We start from the raw sequence: 23,007 nt of genomic DNA on the forward strand, positions 1-23,007 counted from the left end.
AATAAATAAAAGCGTATTGCCTTCGTCCATAAAAAATAGACTAATTTTACTATTTTTGACCGTCCACCAAAATTAGACAAATTTTAATATGGAAAGTTTTAAACAAATAAGAGTACTAACCATACACATCATTCTAAATGTGGAATACACATCCCACTAACACTACTTCAACCATCTTTTATCTTCACCTCTCTTACTTTATCAATTGCGCATTAAAACTCATGTCATATTTTTTATGAATAGGGGTAATATTGTTTATACATAACTTTAGTTTTATTTTTATCAAATTTGAACTATATATATTTATAGTATTATTTAATATTTTTTACAAATTTGAGTTATATAAAATCTGTATAAACTAATATTTTGGAAACCAAAAAGTGTTCCTAAAGAAGGTCTAAAATTAATTTTTTATTTTATGAGAGCAATGAGAGAAGAGAGAGAATATGTTTTATCAAAAATTCGGGATGGAAGATTACATAAGTTTATTTACTATATATATATATATACAAACATTTTTCATAATAACTGAAATAAAAGAAAAAAATGTTTGTATGTGTTAATTATTAAATAAAACAAATTTTATTTGGCACTGGATAATTAGAAAACAAAGTTAGTTACGACTTCATCTATCTGTAAAGAAAGCTACAGAAGAAACATGTGAACAAAGTTGAAGAGTATCTAAAAAATTTGAACATTTGGATAATAATGAACTTTTCTTTTCTATTAAATGTTCATCTATAGCATCATCAATCTCATAATAAAAACAAAAAACATTTATTTTTAGTGGTATTATGGATTGAAATAATTGCTTTTCTTGTACTTGTAACTGTAGTTCTATTTTTATTGAAGTGATTTTTTATTTCTTAAAATCTGCTTTCAGGTCATTTTACGATTAATTAACAATCATACAAGAATATTTCAAGAATTAACAAATATCGATACCCAACATGATGACCGAGAAATATGAAATAATTGAGCTGTATTTCAGAAAATTTTTAAAAAATTATAACTAACTATTTGATTTGCATTGAGAGGAAAAAAAAGATAAGATAAATTGGCGAACAACGCAAACAAGGGTAGCATAAAAAATAACAAGTGTTCCAAATATTTTTTATGAACTCGGCGCATTAAAAGTTGCATAAAGCAAAAATTCAATACTAGTATAATTTTTCGTTGTGCATAAGTTTTGTTTTATTTAGAAATATCATTCTATCAAAAGCAAAATTCAATATCGTTATTATTAAAGACTAATACTCCCTCCTTCTCATTTCAAGTGATTTGACTGCTTTTCGGTACATGTCTAGAAAAATGTTAATAAGTAATTAAAATATAGAGAAAATAAAGTAAAAGATAGAACAATGTAGATGGAGCTTTCTTTTATATTATTCTCTTTTTTATTTACCTTTCTCTCTACTTTAATTATTTATTATCATGTTAATAAAATAACGGCAAAAAAAATTCACTTGAGTTGGGACGAAGGGGTATTATTTTCTTAAAAAACATCGTTCCATCAAAATCACTTAAAACACAATATCATTTTCAATTCGCTTGATATCATTAAAACATCATTTTCCATCGTCAGAATATCATCATTCATATGCAACACTATCAATTTTCAATTTTTGATATAATACGTAAGTAATTAGATTCCGTCACTATAAAATTATCCCAATTAAATGAAGATAAAAACGAAAAAAATAATAACTACACTTTATAATTAGTGGGAATCCACTAACCTATTACTCCTACTAATCACCAAAACGTCCCAACTCATTTTCTCTTCGCCTATAAAAGGTGGAAAACTAACTACACACATATCTCACTCACTCCAAACAACAAAAATACATAAACCCATAAATGGAGAAGGCAACAGTGACCATCGTGGGCGCCGGCCCCTCCGGCATGGCGACGGCGGCGTACCTCCACAGCCTCTCCATCCCATACATCCTTCTCGAGAGAGAAGACTGCTACGCCTCTCTATGGCAAAAACACACCTACGACCGCGTCCACCTGCATCTCCCGAAGCAACTATGCACCCTCCCCCTCATGCCCATGCCCTCCCACTACCCCACCTACGTCCCTCGCCGCCTCTTCCTCGACTACCTTAACGACTACGTCACCCGCTTCCACATCCGCCCCGTCTACCGTAGGTCGGTCGAGGCAGCCGCGTACGACGATGGGGAGTGGAAGATCGAGGCCAAAAACCTCGATTCCGGAAAAGTGGAGGAGTATCGCTCCAGGTTTCTGGTCGTGGCCACCGGAATATCGACCGATCCGAGCATTCCTGAGATGGAGGGGCTGGGGAGCTTCACTGGGGAGGTTCTGCATTCCACCGAATATAAGAACGGCGGCAGGTTCGGAGGGAAAAAGGTGTTGGTCGTCGGAAGTGGGAATTCCGGTATGGAGATCGCGGTTGATCTTGCTGACGGTGGCGCAACAACCTCCATTGTCGTCCGGAGCCCGGTAAAACTCTTCTGATAGTAATTTATGTTGAAAGTAATTAGTTTAATTAGAGTACTTATGGTAGATGTTGAATTTGTGGGTCCGTGTAGGTTCACGTAGTGTCAAGGAGAATATCTGCTATGGCAATTGCTCTGATAACGTATACATCAGTGAAATGGGCTGACATATTTGCAACGATGATGAGCAGGATTGTGTTTGGAGACTTGTCCAAATATGGAATTCAGAGGCCTAAAAAGGGGCCCTATGCTCTCAAGGATGAAATTGGGAAATACCCTGTTATTGATGCTGGTGTTGTGGACAAGATTAAATCTGGGGAGATTAAGGTTTGTTAGCCGATTCATGATTCTAGTAGTAACATTTATGATTAATGCTAGTGGTTATGGTTAATGCAGGTGTTGCCTGCGATTAGTGGTATAAAGGGGAAGTGTGTGATATTTGAGAATGAAGAGGAATGTTCATACGATGTGCTCATCTTTTGCACAGGCTTCAACAGATCAACCAAGTGGCTACAGGTTTACTAGTATTATTCAGAATAACCCTCTTGTATTCCATTTCATTAATTCACAAATTGTATTTGTTTAAATGTGCAGGAAGATTATTTATTGAATGAGGATGGGCTTGCAAAGATCGCTTATCCAAACAACTGGAAGGGTACAAATGGGCTTTATTGTGCTGGGCTGGCCCGTATGGGAATATATGGAGCTGCTATTGATGCCCAAAAGATAGCCCACCACATCAAATCCCAGATTTGATCATTTTGATTTTTGAAACAAAATGAAGAGAAGAACCAGATCCTCCAACAAAATAATCAAGCCTACAATTAGAGCAATATTAAAGGAAGAATGCAATCCAATACAATTTATTCCTTTTGTTTATTAGTATATTTTCCGCATTTTAATTCTACAAATGGTCCATGAACTTTGTTGTATGGATCCTTTGGAAAACAATCATTTGCAATTCACCCATTTCAAATACTTTTGCATTTTTTTAAAACTTTTTTTTACTAAGATACTTCCAAGCCATGAATGGTATTTTGGTACATTTCCACCTAAATAAATAACGAACAAGGTATTTGGATTGGAGTAGTAAATATCATAATAAATACTTGTAGTATAAAATCAATATTGCATATATTATTATGCATTTCACCTTATATCATATACTAGTACTAGTATAATTTAACTATTATTAATAACTAATACTATTAACAATAAAATTCTTTTTGTACACAATCCTGGTGTGAATAAGTAAATATACTAGTACTACATAACAAAGAAATTAATTGAAATTTACCTTTATTTGTTAAATTAATTTAGCATATTCATAAAGTGTTGTAAATGATGATAATTTGCTTGGAATTAATAAATACTCCCCGTAATATTGATGCCTATTACTTTATCTAATTTTAATATTTATTTCATTGATTGTAAAAACTTGATTTGAGAATGACAGATTTTTTATCTCTACATATCATACAACTCATATAAGTACTTTTTGAGAAATATAGATTTTTTTTATCTCCACATATCATATAACTCATATAAGTACTTTTTGAGAATGATAGATTTTTCATCTCCACATATCATATAACTCATATAAGTATGTGTGCATATTTGGTAAAAAAGTAAAAATGAAAAAATATAGTACTAATATTTATTTAAGTCTTCCTTTAGAAACCATCGCCCTCTTCCCTCTTAGAAAAAGAATAGTAGTACTTATTTATTTTCTTTGTTTTGCAGGTTCAATACATTTTGTCATAATCGATACGTGTCATAATATTCTAACAATAAGATATTACTCCCTCCGTCCGTTATTAAAAGTCTCATTTTTTAGTGACACAAGTTTTAAGAAATGTTAGAGCATCTCCAATAAGCACGGACGTCAAATATCCATCAAATAGCCTTCACACTGCTACATCATCAGCACTACAATTCTCCTGCCACATCAGCTTGCCACATCAACTGGACATCAAATAGCCCTCACATAGCCTTCACACTACCTATCCACATCACTAATAACAATTATATAATTTAATTTACAGTTGTATCAACATACGGAATTTAATTTACGAGACAAATACGGAAAATTCGAATAATAATATTAAAATTTAAAAAGTACATTACTTTAAAAAAAAGTACAATAATATAAAAAAAGTACAAAAATTAAAAAGTACATTAATTTAAAAAAGTAAAACAAAATCACTCATCGCCGCCGTCCTCGTCTCCGTCGTCGCCCAGCGTATGAAAGTAAGGTAGAGAGAGAGTACTCGTTAAAACAAGTGGTGCGAATGAAAATGAGGTTCAACGCGCGTATATATAGTGTTTTCGAAAAAAAAAATTTTTAAATCCGACGCCGGTTTGGCGCCGATCCGGGACGCACAATGGCGCCGGTGAGGATCGGCGTCGGAACCGGCGTCAGCGCGGGAATCGGCATGGCGACGCTGATTTTGACGCCGATTTCGCCCACGCCGGTTCCAATGGTTCGGCGTCAAACCGGCGTGGGCGAAAAATCGGCGTCGCGGTGGTGACGCCGGTTATTGGAGATGCTCTTAAGAAAAGTGAGTGGAAAAAAGTTAGTGAAATATGAGTCTCACTTGTATATATTAGTTTTAAATGAAATGTGAGTGAGATGAGTTAGTGGAATGTGAGACTTATTACCATTTGTGATAAAAGTGAATCGGAACTCCTATTTGCGAACGGACTATAATGGAAAAACGGGACTCCTATTCGCAGACGGAGGAAGTATATGTTTTAGATAATCAAATACGTGAATAAAGACTAAAAATAGGAACCAAAATATAAAGGAATTAACATCCGTCGGAAGACTTAGGACATAGCACATAAGGAATGTGATCAAATGCAAACTCTAAATATTGTACCAACTCCAAACTATGATCTGAACCGTTAAAAAATGTCAACATATAATAAAATAGTAGCAACAGAAATGTCAACACAGTGTCAATGGTTGATGTTGTGTTGACATTTTTTGTTGCTACTATTTTGTCATCTGTTGATATTTTTTAACGATTCAGATCATAGTTTGAAGTTTGTACAATATATGAATTTGCATTTTATGACTACCCTATCACATAAGGTACGCAATCACGATTGAATACCAATTAAAGAACAACAACCACCTTAAATCAAAATAAAACACATTTAAACACCCTCAATTAATATCCACACAATTAAGACAAAACATCCATCTCAATAAACAGAATATTGTTTGTATGTAGGGGCGGACACACGTATAAAGAGGGTAGGGCTGGAGCCGTTACCCAATTTTTTTTGTGTTTTTTTTTCTACTTTCAAAATTTTTAAAATTTTAAAAAATTATGTTAAGCCCTTACCAAAATAGTGCTACCGAAGAATAAATTATTTTGGATGCATAACTGTATGGGGCTGAAAATTAAAGAAAGGAAAAGTTAAAATCTATGGAGGAAATATAACAATGGCATGGAGAAGCATAAGGAAGAAGAAGAGTATTTTTATACATAAATCAATATAAAAGTAAAAGTCACATGGACCCACTTTAAATGCTTTGACAGGTCGTAACTTATAAAAAAGATGTACTCAAAAAGTGTGGTTACTTTTTAAACTTGAACACGTTTTTATTATTAAATTATAGTAAAATGAGTTTACATTTTAATTGGCCAACACCCCACACGTTTTTAAGATTTTAAAAATTAAAAAGAACAGAAGGGTTTCATTTTGAAGGTTACAGAGGCGGCAATACAGAAACAACATTTTGTGAAATTGGGGTTCAAGTCTTTCAAACTTTAGAGAAATTAATATTCAAATTCTTCACAAATTGTGAGGTAAGGAGTTTATTAAAGTTGTTAATTTTATATTATATTTCTTGTTTTTGTAAAATTTTAATAGAATAGTTGCAAGCTAAAAAAAGTTATAACCATGGTTAGTTGCAAGCTAATATTTGTGATTGTCGTATAGAATACGGTTTATATTAGTGGCTGTTGATAGCATCTTTATATCTTATGGTGTTATGTATATAAACTAATATTGTACTTCTCTCGTTATTGCTTAGATTGACCGTAGAGGATGGAACGCTTCTTTAAAAAAAAGCGTCGGGATGAATTTTCTTCTCCAAGTGAACCCATTGTTGAAGCAATGGAAAATCAGCCCCGAAGAGAAGTTGGGGTGAACTTGAATGATATTGTTGGTGATCCGGGAAAACGCAAGCCAATTGAAGAGTTCGATATTTCAATTCGAGATAGAGTACGAAGAGAGTACTTGAATATGGGCCATTGTCAACCAATTGAACATAAGTATGAAAAAAAGAAATATGGTAATCAAGAAAGAAGTTTTCAAAATATTTGGTTTAAAAGGTATACATGGTTAGAGTATAGTGTATCAAAGGATGCAACTTTTTGCTTTTTGTGCTACCTTTTCAAGAAATCAGATAAAGGGGGTCGACAATCAGATGATACTTTTACAAAGACAGGTTGTAGCAACTAGAAAAATGCATCAGAAAGATTCAATTATCATGTTGGAGGCGTGAATAGTTGTCATAATAATGCTAGAATTCAGTTCGAAGCTTTTCAAGATCAAAGGAACAATATGGCAAGTATATTACGCTCAAATACCCGTGAGATGGAAGTTGCATATCGCATTCGGTTGACAGTCTCATTGAATGTGACTCGGTTTCTCTTAAAGCAAGGATTATCTTTTCGTGGACATGATGAGTCAAGTAGTTCTTCAAATCGAGGTAATTTTATTGAGTTGCTTCTATGGTTTAGTGAACTTAACGATGATGTATCCAAAACTTTGTTTGCAAATGCTCCTGCTAACAATCAAATGAATTCACCACGAATTCAAAAGGAATTAGGAAACGCTTGTGCTTCAGAGGTTACACTTGCCATAGTTAATGATATTGGAGATAAAGTTTTCACTCTTTTGGTTGATGAGGCTCGAGACGTTTCAATGAAGGAGCAGATGGGAGTTGTTTTAAGATATGTGAATAACGAAGGATATGTGATTGAGCAATTTATTGGAATCGTGCATGTAACTGACACTTCCTCTCATACTTTGAAATGTGCTATTGATGATTTATTGGTGAAGCATAATTTATCTCTATCTAAAGTGAGAGGGCAAGGATATGATGGAGCTTCTAATATGAGGGGTGAGTTTAATGGATTGAAATCCTTAATATTGCAAGAAAATCCATATGCCATGTATATTCATTGTTTCTCTCATCAACTCCAACTAATTATTGTTGCGGTTGCCAAGGGTATTAGAGTTGTGAAGGATGTTTTTAGCTATGTGACTATATCCCCATGATTGTGAATATGGTCGGGGCATCTTGTAAGAGAAAAAGACCAACTTAGGCAGTTGCAACATGACAAATTAGTTGAACAACTTAATGATGGAGAAGTCATAAGTGGAAGAGGTAAAAATCAAGAAACTAGTTTGGTAAGGCATGGAGATACTCGTTGGGGCTCACATTACTTTACATTGCTTCGTCTATGCTCTATGTGGTCTTCGGTTGAGAAAGTGTTGGAAGTTGTACGTGACGATGCTACTCTCCGTGATAACAGAAGTACCACTGAAGGATTGATTGAAAGGATGGATAACTATGAGTTTGTTTTCACTTTGCATTTGATGAAACATTTATTGGGAATAACCAATGAATTATCCATTGCCTTACAAAAGAAAGATCAAAATATTATTCAAGCCATATCATTGATCCAAAGTGTGAAACATCAGTTGCAAAGTTTTAGAGAGAATGGATGGGAAGACATACATGATCAAGCAACAAAGTTTTGTGAATTGCATAATATTTCACAAGTTGATATGGATGAAATTATACCACGCCGTGGTTATAAGAAGTATGGAGCAGAGTTGATCACGAATTTGCATCATTATCGTGTAGAGATTTTTAATCAGGTACTATATTATTCCTATTCATGTCTTCTATATATATATATATATATATTTATCATAATTTATATTATTGTGGTTGCAATGTCAATGTGGTTGATTTAACTATACAAGAGATGGATAATCAATTTTCTGAAGGTAGCACTGAGTTGCTAGGATGCATATCATGTCTTGATCCAAGAAATTCTTTCTCTCGATTCAATGATGATCAAGTAATCCGTCTTGCTACTTTATATCACGAGGACTTCTCTGCAATTGATTGTTCACGGCTTCCACTTCAACTTAGTAATTTTATTGCTAATGTACGATGTGATCCTTAATTTGCTGCCTTAAGCAACTTAGGAGACGTTGCTACGGAAATGGTCAAAAGTGGTTCACATTTGGTTTTTCCGTTGGTTTATCGGATTATTGAGTTGGCATTGATTTTACCTGTTGCTACTGCTTCTGTTGAGAGAGCATTTTCTGCAATGAAGACCATCAAGACTGACTTGCGAAATCGGATGGGAGATGAGTGGATGAATGATAGTTTGATTGTGTACATTGAGAAGGACCTGTTTTCAACGATTGATAATGAAAAAATCTTGCAACGTTTTCAATCGATGAGAACACGTAGAATTCAGTTGCCATCGCTTTAGACGTAAAACCGCAACTATGACATGTTGTTTTTATTAGATATATTTTGGACTACTTCGTATTAAATATATATGCATTTTATAGTTTTTGCGGTTTTTATATTGTATAATTATATATATATATATTATGTTTGACCGTGAAAAAATATATAGTGAAGTCCAGCCCTTACAGTCAATTTTTTCTGCGTCTGCCCCTGTTTGTATGTTTGCATGACTTCATTTTTTTTATTTTAAAAAAAGATGGAAATTAAATGAATTTGGGAAGGTTTGGTCCAGACTACGAATAGTTATAATTTTATATGGTATGAAAGTATTTATGGACTTGATATAAAAACGCGCATTATGGGAATTGAACCATTAAGTCAACACAAAGGTTAAGTGGGAGAATGTAAGAATATTATATTCTTATATGACCTATGTGTTTATCGGTTTAATTATAAGGATCAAGTTTATATTAAATGATAAGGATTCTAATATTAAAGACGATACCGTGATGGATCGGTTTTGATTAAAGAATTAGAATCGGATGTATTGCTAACCCTCCTCTCTTACCTCTAAAATAAGTGTATTATGATATTATATATCATAATTATATACAAGATGGTTCATTATAATATATATGTATATGTACGAAAGGTTTTATTATATGTGTATATATATATATATAATAAAGTAATGATTGTACATGTGTATTGATATGTGTGACGTGAATTCGGATTATATGGTGCAAATAAAGTTGGTTAAGTGCCAGTAAATTAGGATTAAGGAAGTGATTAATTCCTTTATTAACTTCCATAATTGAAAAGATGTGTCTATTCATTTGTTTAGCAAATTAAAGAGCCACGTCCTTTTGAGGAATGCCGTGGTGATGTCTATATATACAGACACGGTCTTCATTTTTATGATATATGAAAACACATGCATGATGGTAAAATACATGCACTAAAGTTGTGTTGATTTTGCATACATATAGAAAAGGAATACACCGCACGCAAGAATACTTGTATTGCGTATTCACATATATATTTTCGGTCTTGATTCTTTCTCCATTAAAAGAATCGGTAAAGGCTTGAGGTCAAAGAGGGGATAACATCAATCATGGAGAATCCGGTCAACGTGAGGACAAACATCAAATGGTGGATTCAACCTCTACATCAAATGAAGAAAGCATGGATGGAGGTTGGTGATTTTATCTCCACTTTATAGTATAAATGCTATGGTTGAATTAATTCGAATCTAGACATAGATTTCATTATCGAAGTCATTAAAGCATTGAGATATGACTAACAGTTGGTATTAGAGTCAGTCTAGATTTGGTTAATTCACCATTTATGTGATTTCAAAATCGAAATTTGAATGGTTTTGGATTTTTCTATTTTGGTTAATATGCTTCCGCTTGTGTGTTGGGTAATTGTTTTTATGAAATATTAAAATAATATTAGGATATTCTATCCATTAAAAATTTCACTAATTAAATAAAATATAACTTGTTTATCACCAAAGTGGTCTTGTTATATTGCATTTATTTATTGAAATTGATGAATGCCAATTAATTGATCATGATTATAGAGATGCTATAAATGACATAAAAGGTTCATTGATCAATTATTTTATTGTCTATATACCGGGAGATCACCCAAAGGTGGATTATTGTATATAGTTAATAAATACAAAGTGGATTAATCATTTATTCATGTGGCATTTAGTATGAACACCCGAAGGCAACATGCTTATTTGATATACGTTTAATTTTGATTAATTATTAAAGTATATATTTAGCATCGCTGAAAGTACGTGTGCTTAAGTATTACCCAAAGGTTACTTGATTGCATGTTATTTGAAGTTTTATTACTGTTCATGAATATGTGTTAAAGAACTCAAGCACAAATAGATAAGCATGAATAAATGTTGTATCTTTACAAAATTTGTGTGCATGTGCTAACTCTGTCATTAAATTAATGGGCAAAATTATGGAGATTGCACCTAACAGATTCGGCTTACGCTGGGTGTAAAGATATTCGACCATGCCATACTAACAGAAGATGAATCTCAACCATTATGAATGAGAACTCCGTAACTGAAAGCCTAAAATAAGATTTGGGAGCGATCAAACAGGTTGAGCCTTATGAGAATGACGATGGCAGAAAATTTAAAGTCATCTTTGCCCAAGACAGAAATGCAAGGGATCATTGAGAAAATTAAAGAGTGTTCACAATCGGTTTTGGCTGATAAGTCAATTGTAAGAAGCATAATGCATGAGCTTACTACAAAGAAGTTTGACTGGTCTCAGCCAATTACGACCATGTGACAAACATGTCTAACTTGACAGTAAAGTTAACTACCTTGAGAATGGAGGTTCATGAGCAATTCTCGGCCTAATTTATCATAAACTCCTTACATGTTGAATTTAGAAAGCCCCGGGTGAATTATAACACCATTAAAGATAAATGGGACTTTAAAGGCTATGTTTGTTTAAAAGGAAGGGAGATTAAAGAAGATAAATTATCAAGCTGCGAATCTCATAGGTTTTGGAGGTGTTGGCACCAGTTAAGGAAAACTAAGTAGATAGGACAAATGGGAGGATAAATCTTTTCCCTAAGGTCCGAAAAATCGAATCCATAAGGGAAAGAAGTGTTTCTTTCATAAGAAAATAGAACACTTCAGGAAAGATTGTCCTAAAATGAAGGCTTGGTTCGATAAGCAAGTTAAACATAACAGTTTGTTTACTTTAAATTGAACTTTATAGAAATGCCTAATAATACTCGATGGTTAGTTTTTTGGTTCTACAACTCATATGTCTTACATTAAACATGGTTTCAGTTTGATCCAATCTATAAAAAGAGTTGAACATTATTTGTTCATGGAAAACATGATGAACGCATTGAACAGAGGCATTGAGACTTACAGATTGATCTTAGACATCGGATGTCATATAGATCTTAAAGATTGTCTCTATGTGCCTGAATATGCTATAACTCTTGTTTCCATAAGTAGATTGAATAACTTAATTGATCTTAGACATCGGATGTCATATAGATCTTAAAGATTGTCTTTATGTGCCTGAATATGCTATAACTCTTGTTTCCATAAGTAGATTGGATAACTTAAGTTTTAATGTCAAGATTCCATAGTGTTTATCCACATCGTACCGAAATTATTACTATTATGGTAACGGTACATTATTTGATTCACTTAATGGATACAATCTTGATGCAAAGTTTCTGAATCCTTATTTAATATTGAAAGTCGAGGCGTTAAATGTTTTTCGTCAAGTAAAAGTTTGACGTTCTTGTGGCATTAAAGATTAGGTCCTATTTCCAAAGAAAGGATTACGAGGTTGGTAAGTATGAAAGTCTTCCTCAAAATTGGAATTTAGTGTCCTAAATATGTGTATAGATTGCATTAAAGAGAAGCAAACTAAACACATTATAAATAAATCAGCCACGAGAAGCACTCGTCTTATTAAGTTCATACACACTGATATATGCGGTCCTTTTGATACTCCTCTTAGGTTGGTAAGAAATATTTTATCATCTTTATTGCCAGTTACTCACGTTATGGAATAAATGTCTACCGTATGAAAGATCCAAGTCATTTGAATGTCCTAAAGGTATTCATTGATATGGTGGAATGACAATTAGATAGAAAAATTAAAGTTGTGAGATTGGATAAAGATGTTGAGTTTTATGGAAATTTTATGGATGATATCCATGTCCATTTGTAAAGTTACTCAAAGTAGAGGCATTTGTGCACAATATACAAGGTCCGGTACTCCAAAATGGAAAGGTGGAATCGTACCTTGATCATCTCCCTTTATAGTATAGGCTATAGCGGCCCTTTTATTAAGGTTATGATGTGAAAATTGCATATATAGTTGGGTAAATACTTTATGATACAAACCACAGGCTAATAGCCGTAGGTCCGTAACGAAAATGACTTGATAGCTCTTCCACATACGACGTAACCACGTGAAAAATGCTAGTACTCCACTATTCAAATTCGTATTAACAAGAAGCGTGTATGTTCGCTTAAAATACAACGTAATACAATAAATAAATAAAAAATAAAATACTATTCATAATTGACGTTTGATAATTTGTCGCTCTATTTCAATCAAATATATATATATGGTTGAAACAATTCTATTTTTATCAAACACACACAACAGAGACACGTATAGATCGGTTTAAACATAGCACAAAATCTTGTATAATATCTAACGTCTTAATTTTGAAAAGTCGTAATGATTAAACTTGTGGTGCTGTATGAGAAAGAGTAAAAGAGAGAAATTAAAAAATAAAAACAAAAAAATCACGGGAATAATATCCGAATAAACAATCATTTATCAGATGATAAGGCAATAGTTACTCCATGTACTTTTTAAAATTTTTACATAATTTTTTTTTTGTGCTTATTGTCATTTGGTAAACTTAAAAATCAAGGCATATTGTAGATATTTGAAATTCTAAGAACGTTAAAGGTGAATGAGATGAAATAAATATAGTACTCCATACTATAAATATTTAAATAGTAGTACAATTATATGATAAGAGTATACTCTTTATTGGGTTGTAAATCTATTATAGAAAAAAAAATAAAGAATATAAATTCTCTCACTTATAATTGCCATTTCTTTTTTCATCATTTTATAGTACTATTACAAAATAAGAAATAAAGAAAAGTGAAATTATTTTCTTATTCTTTGTTATCAAATTAAAGAGTAAACATTTTACGAAATAGAATTGAAAATCTATAACCGAAAAATACGAAAACAATTTTGGTCATTATTTTGGCTGAAGTATATATAAATTACAGCTGAGCCAAATCAGTAACCGGAATTTCAAATCATGTCACATATCATATGTCTGCTTTGATGGGTGAAAAAAACTTTGGGTGGGCCAAATAATAAGTAGGTATGTGGTTAAATGCATTAAACATTTTGCGCCAATAATTCATTGAGCATTCCAAAAAAAGGACGTCTACTGCAAATATTAGAAGGACAGAGCTCTACACAAATTTGATGTTTATAATTGGGTGCCCTAGATAAATTCACCAAGTCCACTTGTTTCATAGTAGAAGAATTATGTGTATTTTCAAATCATAAACAGTTTGTAAGAAATACTGTAGTATTTACTTCACAAGAGTGCAAACCTTTCATTTTAATTGGCAAAATAAATTTCAGAAAACCTATCACATTTTCGGCACCGTGGAATCCGGGACCAATAAAATTAATTACATAATCGACGAAATTTGTGTCTCTTTTTTTTTCTCTATTTCTTAGATTTTTAAAGGATATGTTTTTATTGGGCCCAATAGATGTACGAAGCAACGAAGGAGGCATTGAGGCAACGTGTCACCAAATCATAAACCGGGCAGTCGCCGTCGGCGTCGAATTTGTCGAGATTAATCACGAGGTCCAAATTTAAATTATATTCTTATATCGTACTGCATTATATCGTAGTATTATAGAGTCTAAATCACTATGAATTATAGTTACTCTATTTAAATTATGAAGTAAAATTTAAGTTATGTTTTATTCTATTATTTGTAAAATTGGATTAATAAATCATTATTTTAAACTTTTTTCAGTTATCCCATATATGTACAAAATGTCCTATTTTAATGGTCTTTAAAATGACATGTTTCATTTAAATAAGTATTTTTTTATGAGTATTTATTTTCTTGACATCACTAAAAGACGATTATTTGTGCATGAGTGAGACAATTAAAAAAATTTGCAACTTTTTAATTTAATATTCCTTCCGTCCCACAAGAATAAACTTAATTGAAAGAGTATCAAAAATTAGAAAGTGTATACTTTTGTATAATTTGGGCATGAGTTTTAATGAACAATGTTAAAGTAAGAGATTAGAAATAAAAAATAGAATACTGTTGGTGGAGAATGGATCATTGAACATTGTTAAAGTAAGAGAGTAGAAATAAAAAATAGAATACTATTGGTGGAGAATGGATCACATGATAAAAGAGTTTTCAAAAATTAGAAATTGCATACTCTTAATTATAAGATGGAGGAAGTATTCTAATTTCGAAGGTTTGATAGATTAGAATTTGATCAAATTTCATGATTTAAACTACTCCATAGAGTAAGAAAAATCTATTTATTTTTTTTAGGTGCGTGCTTGGGAAATTGTAAACGAACTGAAGAGACCACAATCATCGAAGACGAAGGTGATCGTATCGAATTACGTAAACACAGATAATCTAACAGCGGAAACACTAGGCGATTTGATCGTAGAAATGCAATCTACGAATCCAGACATCATCAAACTCGTGATCGACGTCGATTACACCACCCACGTTGCTCCCATTTTTCGCATGCTCACACACTGTCAAGTGCCTCTGATCGCTCGGGCCGTGGGAGAGAGAGGGCTCATCAGCCAACTCCTCGGCCCCAAATACGGCGCATTCATCGTCAACGGCAAAACCGAGCCCGGACTGCCGCCTCTAGCTAGCATTAGACAGATTTACAAACTAGACTGCGTAAACTCCCACACCAAAATATTTGGCTTTGTGTCAAATCCAGTTGGCCATAGCAAAGGCCCCCTCCTCCACAACCCTGCTTTCAGACACACCGGCTTCAACGGCATCTAAGTCCCCCTCTTGGTCGACGACCTTAGCGAATTCTTCCGTGTTTACTCCTGCAACGACTTTGCTGGCTTCAGCGTCGGCTTGCCTCACAAGGAGACCGCCCTCGCCTGCTGCCATGAAGTCGATCCACTAGCTCTGGTACAAGTTGGAAGCAGTATATCAATTTCATTAGTATGAGGCCTTTTGGGAAGTGTCTGTGAGTAGTGGCATTTGATTCTAATTACTTTTTTTCTTTTTAATCTTTTAAGTTGATAGGCGCGGTCAATACTATCATCCGGAGGCCCTCGGACGGGCTGCTCATAGGCTACAACACGGACTGCGAGGCCTCTATAACCGCCATTGAAGATGCGTACAGAGGTAGCAGCGTTAATGGACGTCCGCCAAATGTGTCACCTATCTCTGGGAAGCTGTTTGTCTTGATTGGAGCTGGTGGAGCCGGGAGAGCTATGGTGTTTGGAGCTAGGAGCAGAGGGGCACGCGTCGTCATCTTCAACCGCAATTTTGGTATGACAGCATGGTTTCTTGTTTATGCTTATAATGTATGAGTGCTTGACATCTTTTTCTTTGGACGTGAAGAAAGAGCAAAGGCTCTTGCTGAAGCTGTTTCTGGGAAGCTAAGCCCTACGACGGATTCCGGCCTGAAAAGGGGATGATTCTTGCTAACTCTTCTGCTATTGGGATGGAGCCAAATGAAGACCAAACTTCCATTTCCAAGGTTTTGAAAACTCAATTCTTTTCACATATATTATATGTAGTTTGATGCAATATATATGTGTGGGTGTGACTTATAGGCTTCCCTGGCATCGTACGAGCTAGTTTTTGATGCGGTTTACACTCCACGAAACACTCGGTTATTGCAAGAGGCGGCTGAGGTTGGAGCCATAGTAGTGAGTGGGGTGGAGATGTTCATCAGACAAGCTCTTGGTCAGTTCAAACTCTTCACTCATGGATTAGGTAAACATCTCTGTTTTGGGCACTGCTTTGCTGCTTTTTCATATGATGAATTAAGTATCTATACTACCGTGTTGGTTGTTTGTTTTGGATGATTTCAATTTTCAGCACCAGAGGAATTTATGCGCAAGGTTGTGCTAGAGCATTTCTGACGGCTACTACATTCAACAACAAGAGATTTATGTAAATAAGTTGGAGCAATTCTTGCATTCTGATTGTATTTCCACTTCCTAAATTTGTCTGACTTCAAAGATATGTACCATTTGCATAATCACTCATTTACAATTCGCTTATAACAAACTAAATAAGTAGAGATACTGAACCAACAAATGAAAAGAAAAAGAGTGGTTAGAATCAAATGTCTATTTCTTTCATCAGAGTTGGTCTGGTCACATTCTTTAATGATGCCATCAACAAACTTTGCATCATAAACAATCAAAAATGGGAATGGCATTCAAGTAGTTAGTCCTCATACTCAGTGACAACTGCAAATTAGATATGTTCACTCCATTGCATCGGCTACATCATATCATAGGAAAAATCCATAACTCCAAATCTTTCCTTACTTGTGTCATATTTGCTTATGTGTCTGTTCGAGTCTTATTTGAATTTTAGAAAACTTAGCAAATGTAGAGATGTTAGTACACTTTTCTTAGCTAAGTAAGTTAAGATTTAGAGTACTAAAATTTCGATAACAATAGTCTTGATTTGTTCTAACTCTCCAAATATATTATTATATCATCATATTGGGTTTAAAATATTCTGTAAGTGGGCATTTGGTCTAGTGGTATGATTCTCACTTTCGGTGCGAGAGGTCCCGAGTTTGATTCTGGGAATGCCCCTCAATTTTCTCCACTTTTTTTCACACTGCGATGTTTACCACCTTTGTTAATCTATAACTTGATCTTATGGTGTTATTTAATGTTTGAATCTCTTATCAGTATACACAAAAAAGTAGTATTATATCCAAATTGGAAAGCACTCCACTTTTTTTTCCACACTACGATGTTTACCACCTTTGTTAATCTATAACTTGACCTTATGGTGTTATTTAATGTTTGAATCTCTTATCAGTATACACAAAAAAGTAGTATTATATCCAAATTGGAAAGCACTCCACTTTTTTTTTCACACTACTATGTTTACCACCTTTGTTAATCTATAACTTTACCTTATGGTGTTATTTAATGTTTGAATCTCTTATCAGTATACACAAAAAAGTAGTATTATATCCAAATTGGAAAGCACTCCACTTTTTTTTCACACTACGATGTTTACCACATTTGTTAATCTATAACTTGACCTTATGGTGTTATTTAATGTTTGAATCTCTTATCAGTAGTATACACAAAAAAGTAGTATTATATAAAAATTGGAAAGCAAATTTGTTAATCTATAACTTGACCTTATGGTGTTATTTAATGTTTGAATCTCTTATCAGTAGTATGCACAAAAAAGTAGTATTATATAAAAATAACTTGACCTTATGGTGTTATTTAATGTTTGAATCTCTTATCAGTAGTATACACAAAAAAGTAGTATTATATAAAAATTGGAAAGCAAAATTAAAATTTATGGGGCATTCCGAGAATTGAACTCGGAACCTCTCGCACCCTAAGCGAGAATCATACCACTAGACCAAATGCCCGTTAGGCCCTATTGTAAGTTTACTAAATACTATATGTTTCCTTTAAAGAAGGGATTGTTACCGCTTTCCCCCCAAAACTTGCAGTGCACACTCTAAAGCACAATCATCTTCCCCGGTTTTTTGGCATTTCTAATTCCATCACTTCAAACTTTCCTCGACTGCTCATTTGCCACTCTCTGCTCCTCACTCTAACCCTAACTACTCTAAACCTCACACGTTCCACTGAATCATCGCTGCTATCCATTCCAAATCTTTGAGGTGAACCATTAATGTCCTTGTCGATTTTTAAATGTTTCTTTTAAATTTTTCATGCGATGATTACTAGTGCAATTCCTTTTTTCAGCCTTCACTGCGCTCCGATTTCCCGTTTGTTTGAGCATTTACTCCTTGCTCTTTTTTTCTTTTTTTTTTCTTTTTTTTTTCTGTAACTGTAGATTTTATTCTTTCATTATTTCTAGTACGGTGACGGATACTCATCTTGGCAACGATGACAATAACGGCGTAATCTAAAATCCAGATTAAGAATGATTATATTTTTAAAAAGTATTGTTGAAATGTTGAAATTTATTTTGTGCACACGATTCAGTAAATTTTTCGTTGTCCATGACATCAACGGAAGGTGTTGCTAACTCTGTGTGTTTGAAAATAGGAAAAGGATAAGTTTTATGGTGGAATGTCATTGTACGAGAATACTCTCCCGTTGGAGGACACAGTCGCCCTCGACAGCCCCATTAGAGAATACGGGCTGCAGAGTATTGATATGAACACTCAGGTTTTGGATGGATGTGAATCAGCTCAACAATTGGGTGTTCAGATGAATGATTCCTTTGAGAAAGGCATAGCGCTTGATAGTGATGATGAAGGGGAGAATCGATATAAGGCTGGAAGTTCAGCGAATGAGTGCTGTGGTGCAACTGGAAGGCTTTCTGGCAGGGGTGGTGGTATAGTACTGCTGAGACGACAGCAGGCTCCAGCAGGTAAAATGCTGTTCACCTAGATATTAGAAATGAGGTGATGATTTGAAGCTACAGCATGTTCAGGAAGGAACTCAGCAATTAATTGTTGCACTAAAGAAGGCTTTACATGTTTTACTTGGAGATTCTTGCATTGGAAAAAATATTCTCTAACAAATGTTGTGTTTTTATGTGTCTCAAGCTCTGCTTGGAAGTGTAGTTGACAATTCAATTCGAATTTGCAGCATTCTCTTATGTTGGTTCTTTGATTTAACTTTGGTTCTCTCTTTGCCCCAGATTATTTCCGGAGGCTTAACAAGGTTAAGAAGCATGTGTTAGGTCGTCTTGATTCAGATATAAGTGGAAGGAGTGATGAAGAAACTGCTGCTGAGAGGATTGGTCCCGTAATGATTATAGATTTCAAGAACATCATGTGGCTGTGGAGAGGGTCTTCGCCAGTTCATCAGAGCAAAAGCTAGTTCCAATGAAACCAGTAAATACAGAGGAAAAATTACTCAAGGTAACGTTGTCCCCAAAAGAGTCCAAGTACATGGATGTGGGGAAGGATACAAATTATGACAGTAAGCGCGCGGAGTTGAATGCATCTTCACAAGTTTCAGAGTCACGAGATAAGGCCCTGCGGTTTGTAGAAAACTACCTTTCAGTTTGTGATTTGGGCTCACAGAAACACATCCCAAGTAGAAAGACAGACATGATTAAATCACCTCCTTGTTTGAGAGTAAAAGGTGCTCAAAGCTTGGCTAGGAGACTAACTCTTGAATCAACTGCTAGCAAGTTAGCAACTTTTGACTGGGCTGATAAGCATATTGATGAGACTGAGTACGCCTCACCAAGACTGGGTGAGGATTCAGCCTTTGAATATATAGGCGACAAACCCGGTTCCATAACTGTTAATCAAGATTCTACCAATGTTAAGTTGCAAAATGAGATCTCCAATCTTCAGTCAGGAGAGAAGTTGCCTGAAAATATGTCAATTCCAAATAATTTAGATACAGTTTGGTTGAGCTCCCACGAGTCAGAAAAAGTAGGATCAAATCCTGGAATGTTCATTGCACCTGATTCCATGGAGTTGGATGAGCAGCTTGATGCTGAAATATCAAGGCAGAATGCGGAGAATGTGGATCAATTAAGGCTTACACCAGATGAGTTATGCATTGGTCTGGACACTCAAATGGCTGCTGAAGCTATGCAAGAATTAGTACATGCAAGTCCTCCAAGGGTTGATGCTTGTGTCACTCATCAAGGTTCGAACAACCCACTTTTGAACTCTTCTAATGTGTTAAATAATGAGAGTAAATCAAATGGGGCCAGTGTCAAAGTGGCTTTTGTAGATTGGATATGCAAAGAGAAACGCTCAAAAACTATGAAAAATTCTTTTTTCCACGACAGAACTTCATGTAGGGTGGCTGCAAAACGAGATAAGAACCAGCTGAAAACTGTTTCTCGACCTCGGGTACGCAAAAGTTTGACGACCAAGAAATTGATGTCTGAGGAGCTCTTCAATGACAGTACAAAAATGACAATAAATGGAAAAACTGCAGCACCTTCGAGAATCACTCTGCAGCAAGAGGAATATGGAATTGCTGAAAAATGTAGCTTTAAAGAGTTTCAGAAACTTAATCGTGCATGTAGCAGGCGTCCAAATGAGACTGCTGATGCTATCAAGTATGACCCCCCTGCGAAAGGAAAAAAGATAAGCAGTAGCTTTCGCAAAGGTTCACAAAAAAGAGATGTAAGTCGGACCTGCCTGAAGTCAAATTCTGGTTCATCTCTTGAAGTGGTTACAGGCACTGCAAAAGACAAAGAAAACTCTTATCCGGATGTGGCTAATACAACTCTCTCACGGTCAAACCCATGGGTCTATCCAAAGGGGAAAAGAACACGTGTGTTCACACCGCACCATACAGTTAGCTTAAGAAACCAAAGTTTTGCATTTTCCTCATCTGATATTAATCTGAAAAAGCTAGCTGTAGAGGAAACAGTAGGCAGGGTGGCAAAGCTTATAGTCCAGAAGAGGCGGCAGAAAGTGTCATTAGGGAGGGAACATGCAGGAAGTTCTATAAAGTTGGCTATTGATGTAAGTTCACCTGTTACTGATAGTGCAGTTCCAGGGAGAGAAGTAAAGATTCCTGTTGAATCTGATTCCAATAAACCAGTAAAGCATAATGAAACTGCAAATGATGCCTTAGTTCACATGAAAGTAGACTTATTGTCAAAGGGGCAATCAGCCAAAAGAAAACGATTATCATTGAGCCCTCTTTCAAGATCTCCCCTAATGAAAGAGCTTACGAGATTGGGTTACCCTGATTCAATGCCTGATTTTCTGCCAAAAGATTCAAGAAGAAGAAGAGCTACAGAGAAAGTTTGTGTTTTGTTCAGCCAGAACTTGGACACAAGCAAACTTAAGCAGCAGAAAAGGGTACTTTCTAGTTTCTACTACACAATCAACAGTCAATTGTTTATATAACCTGGTATTGTTGTTGTTATGAGTTCCATATTTACTAATATATTCATTAATACAGATTGTAACACGATTGGGATTTTCAATCGCATCATGTTCCTCTGATGCAACACATTTTGTAGCTGATAGATTTGTACGGACAAGGAATATGTTGGAAGCCATTAGTCTTGGCAAACATGTGGTGACACATTTATGGCTTGAGAGCTGCGAACAAGCTGGCTATAATGTTGACGAAAAGAGTTACATCCTCAGAGATGAGAAAAAGGAGAAAGAATTTGGTTTCAACATGCCTGTTACACTCATGCGTGCCAGTAAGCAACCACTTTTGAAGGTGATGCATCAATTACATTTTGAAAGAAGCATTACAGTGAAAATGTGTGCTTTATGAATTTTCTTCCATTGATTTACAGGGCCGCAGAGTCTTGATCACCCCAATGTGAAACCTGGTCTAGATGTTATAAACAGCTTGGTCAAGGCAGTTCAGGGAGAGGTAAGGGCTGTCACTACAAAATTCGTCAAGTTGCTATGTTACATCCCATAAGATGGGGCATTCTAAAATCAAACGAATTATATTTAGGTCATGAACTACACAACCTAAAATTATGGGTTAGAGTGGACCAGGCAGAATATTTCTATCGTTTCTGGTGACTCAAATCTAAAATCACAGTTTTATTAATGTTCCTCAGGTGGTCCAAAGAATACTGAAAGCCAAACAGGATCAGCTGATTCACAATGATGTATTAATCCTCTCCTCTGTAGAAGATTATACAATTTGCTTACAATATCTCCACAAAGGTACCAATCCTGGCTAAGTCTCTTTTTACCATTTTGGCTTATTTACCTTTTGATTGATGTACTTGTTCCTGGATGCTACAGCAATCACATAACATTGATCTTCAAATTTCGAAATGCAGGAGCTTCCATCTATGACTCAGAGCTTTTGCTGAATGGTATTGTAACCCAGGAACTGCAATATGAGAGGTCAGTAAAGTTAATACAGTAATATGTCCAAGAATTTGATACTCATTTTGTTTTATCAAGACATGCACTGACTTCAACTATCATGATTCAATGCATCTATAAGTTTCCATGTTGTTGTGTTGATTTTTGGTTTTCACATACTCCTTTCTTTGTACAGATATAGACTTTTCAAAGATCGGAAGGAGAATGGCCATTGATCTCTGTAATCATTAAGGGCAAATGGTGATCATGTATTATAGTAATATGTAAATGGCAATATATCCCAACTCATATGCCTGAATCCACAGGAGGATCTGATGTGTACCTCTTTTCATGCTTATTAATGGCTAGTTTTCAGTGTTCAATTTTGTGATTATTAAAAAAAATTTAACTGACTGAATTATTAATT

At 34.7% G+C, this 23,007-nt stretch overlaps 3 protein-coding genes, 1 long non-coding RNA gene, 1 other non-coding gene and 1 pseudogene across 5 annotated transcripts; 5 read left to right on the forward strand and 1 right to left on the reverse strand.

The window, feature by feature from the left end:
• Nucleotides 1-1,860: 1,860 nt before the first annotated feature.
• LOC121788970 (probable indole-3-pyruvate monooxygenase YUCCA10) lies at nt 1,861-3,218 on the forward strand. Its single transcript, XM_042187539.1, has 4 exons — nt 1,861-2,466; nt 2,556-2,789; nt 2,859-2,978; nt 3,057-3,218. Exons 1-4 carry the CDS (start codon nt 1,861-1,863, stop codon nt 3,216-3,218), a joined length of 1,122 nt encoding a protein of 373 aa, XP_042043473.1.
• Nucleotides 3,219-7,076: 3,858 nt separating this feature from the next.
• Nucleotides 7,077-7,763, forward strand: LOC121788971 (zinc finger MYM-type protein 1-like). Its single transcript, XM_042187540.1, has one exon. The coding sequence runs from the start codon at nt 7,077-7,079 to the stop codon at nt 7,761-7,763; it is 687 nt and encodes a 228-aa protein (XP_042043474.1).
• A 7,380-nt stretch (nt 7,764-15,143) lies between these two features.
• Nucleotides 15,144-16,834, forward strand: LOC121788973 (annotated as a pseudogene).
• Nucleotides 16,835-18,131: 1,297 nt separating this feature from the next.
• Nucleotides 18,132-18,203, reverse strand: TRNAP-AGG. Its single transcript has one exon. It is a non-coding gene; the product is annotated as a tRNA-Pro (tRNA).
• A 181-nt stretch (nt 18,204-18,384) lies between these two features.
• LOC121788972 lies at nt 18,385-22,026 on the forward strand. The gene is made up of 5 exons (XM_042187541.1): nt 18,385-18,461; nt 18,853-19,180; nt 19,454-19,560; nt 19,602-21,596; nt 21,700-22,026. Exons 2-5 carry the CDS (start codon nt 18,877-18,879, stop codon nt 22,024-22,026), a joined length of 2,733 nt encoding a protein of 910 aa, XP_042043475.1. The 5' UTR covers nt 18,385-18,461; nt 18,853-18,876.
• Nucleotides 22,027-22,073: 47 nt separating this feature from the next.
• LOC121788969 lies at nt 22,074-22,963 on the forward strand. Its single transcript, XR_006047951.1, has 4 exons — nt 22,074-22,128; nt 22,325-22,433; nt 22,553-22,619; nt 22,777-22,963. It is a non-coding gene; the product is annotated as an uncharacterized LOC121788969 (long non-coding RNA).
• The last annotated feature ends 44 nt before the right edge of the window (nt 22,964-23,007 follow it).

This window comes from Salvia splendens, unplaced genomic scaffold (genome assembly GCF_004379255.2).
Source record: "Salvia splendens isolate huo1 unplaced genomic scaffold, SspV2 ctg1181, whole genome shotgun sequence".
Classification (NCBI taxonomy): domain Eukaryota; kingdom Viridiplantae; phylum Streptophyta; class Magnoliopsida; order Lamiales; family Lamiaceae; genus Salvia; species Salvia splendens.

What these genes read in the sequence shown, in the direction of transcription:
- LOC121788970 (XM_042187539.1), top strand. Translation starts at nt 1,861, where the DNA reads ATGGAGAAGGCAACAGTGACCATCGTGGGCGCCGGCCCCTCCGGCATG. An exon ending in CCATTGTCGTCCGGAGCCCG is followed by an intron (nt 2,467 to 2,555) that starts GTAAAACTCTTC and finishes GGGTCCGTGTAG; the next exon opens with GTTCACGTAGTGTCAAGGAG. An exon ending in GATCAACCAAGTGGCTACAG is followed by an intron (nt 2,979 to 3,056) that starts GTTTACTAGTAT and finishes TTAAATGTGCAG; the next exon opens with GAAGATTATTTATTGAATGA.
- LOC121788971 (XM_042187540.1), top strand. Translation starts at nt 7,077, where the DNA reads ATGGAAGTTGCATATCGCATTCGGTTGACAGTCTCATTGAATGTGACT.
- LOC121788972 (XM_042187541.1), top strand. Translation starts at nt 18,877, where the DNA reads ATGTCATTGTACGAGAATACTCTCCCGTTGGAGGACACAGTCGCCCTC. An exon ending in ACGACAGCAGGCTCCAGCAG is followed by an intron (nt 19,181 to 19,453) that starts GTAAAATGCTGT and finishes TCTTTGCCCCAG; the next exon opens with ATTATTTCCGGAGGCTTAAC. An exon ending in CTGCTGAGAGGATTGGTCCC is followed by an intron (nt 19,561 to 19,601) that starts GTAATGATTATA and finishes GTGGCTGTGGAG; the next exon opens with AGGGTCTTCGCCAGTTCATC.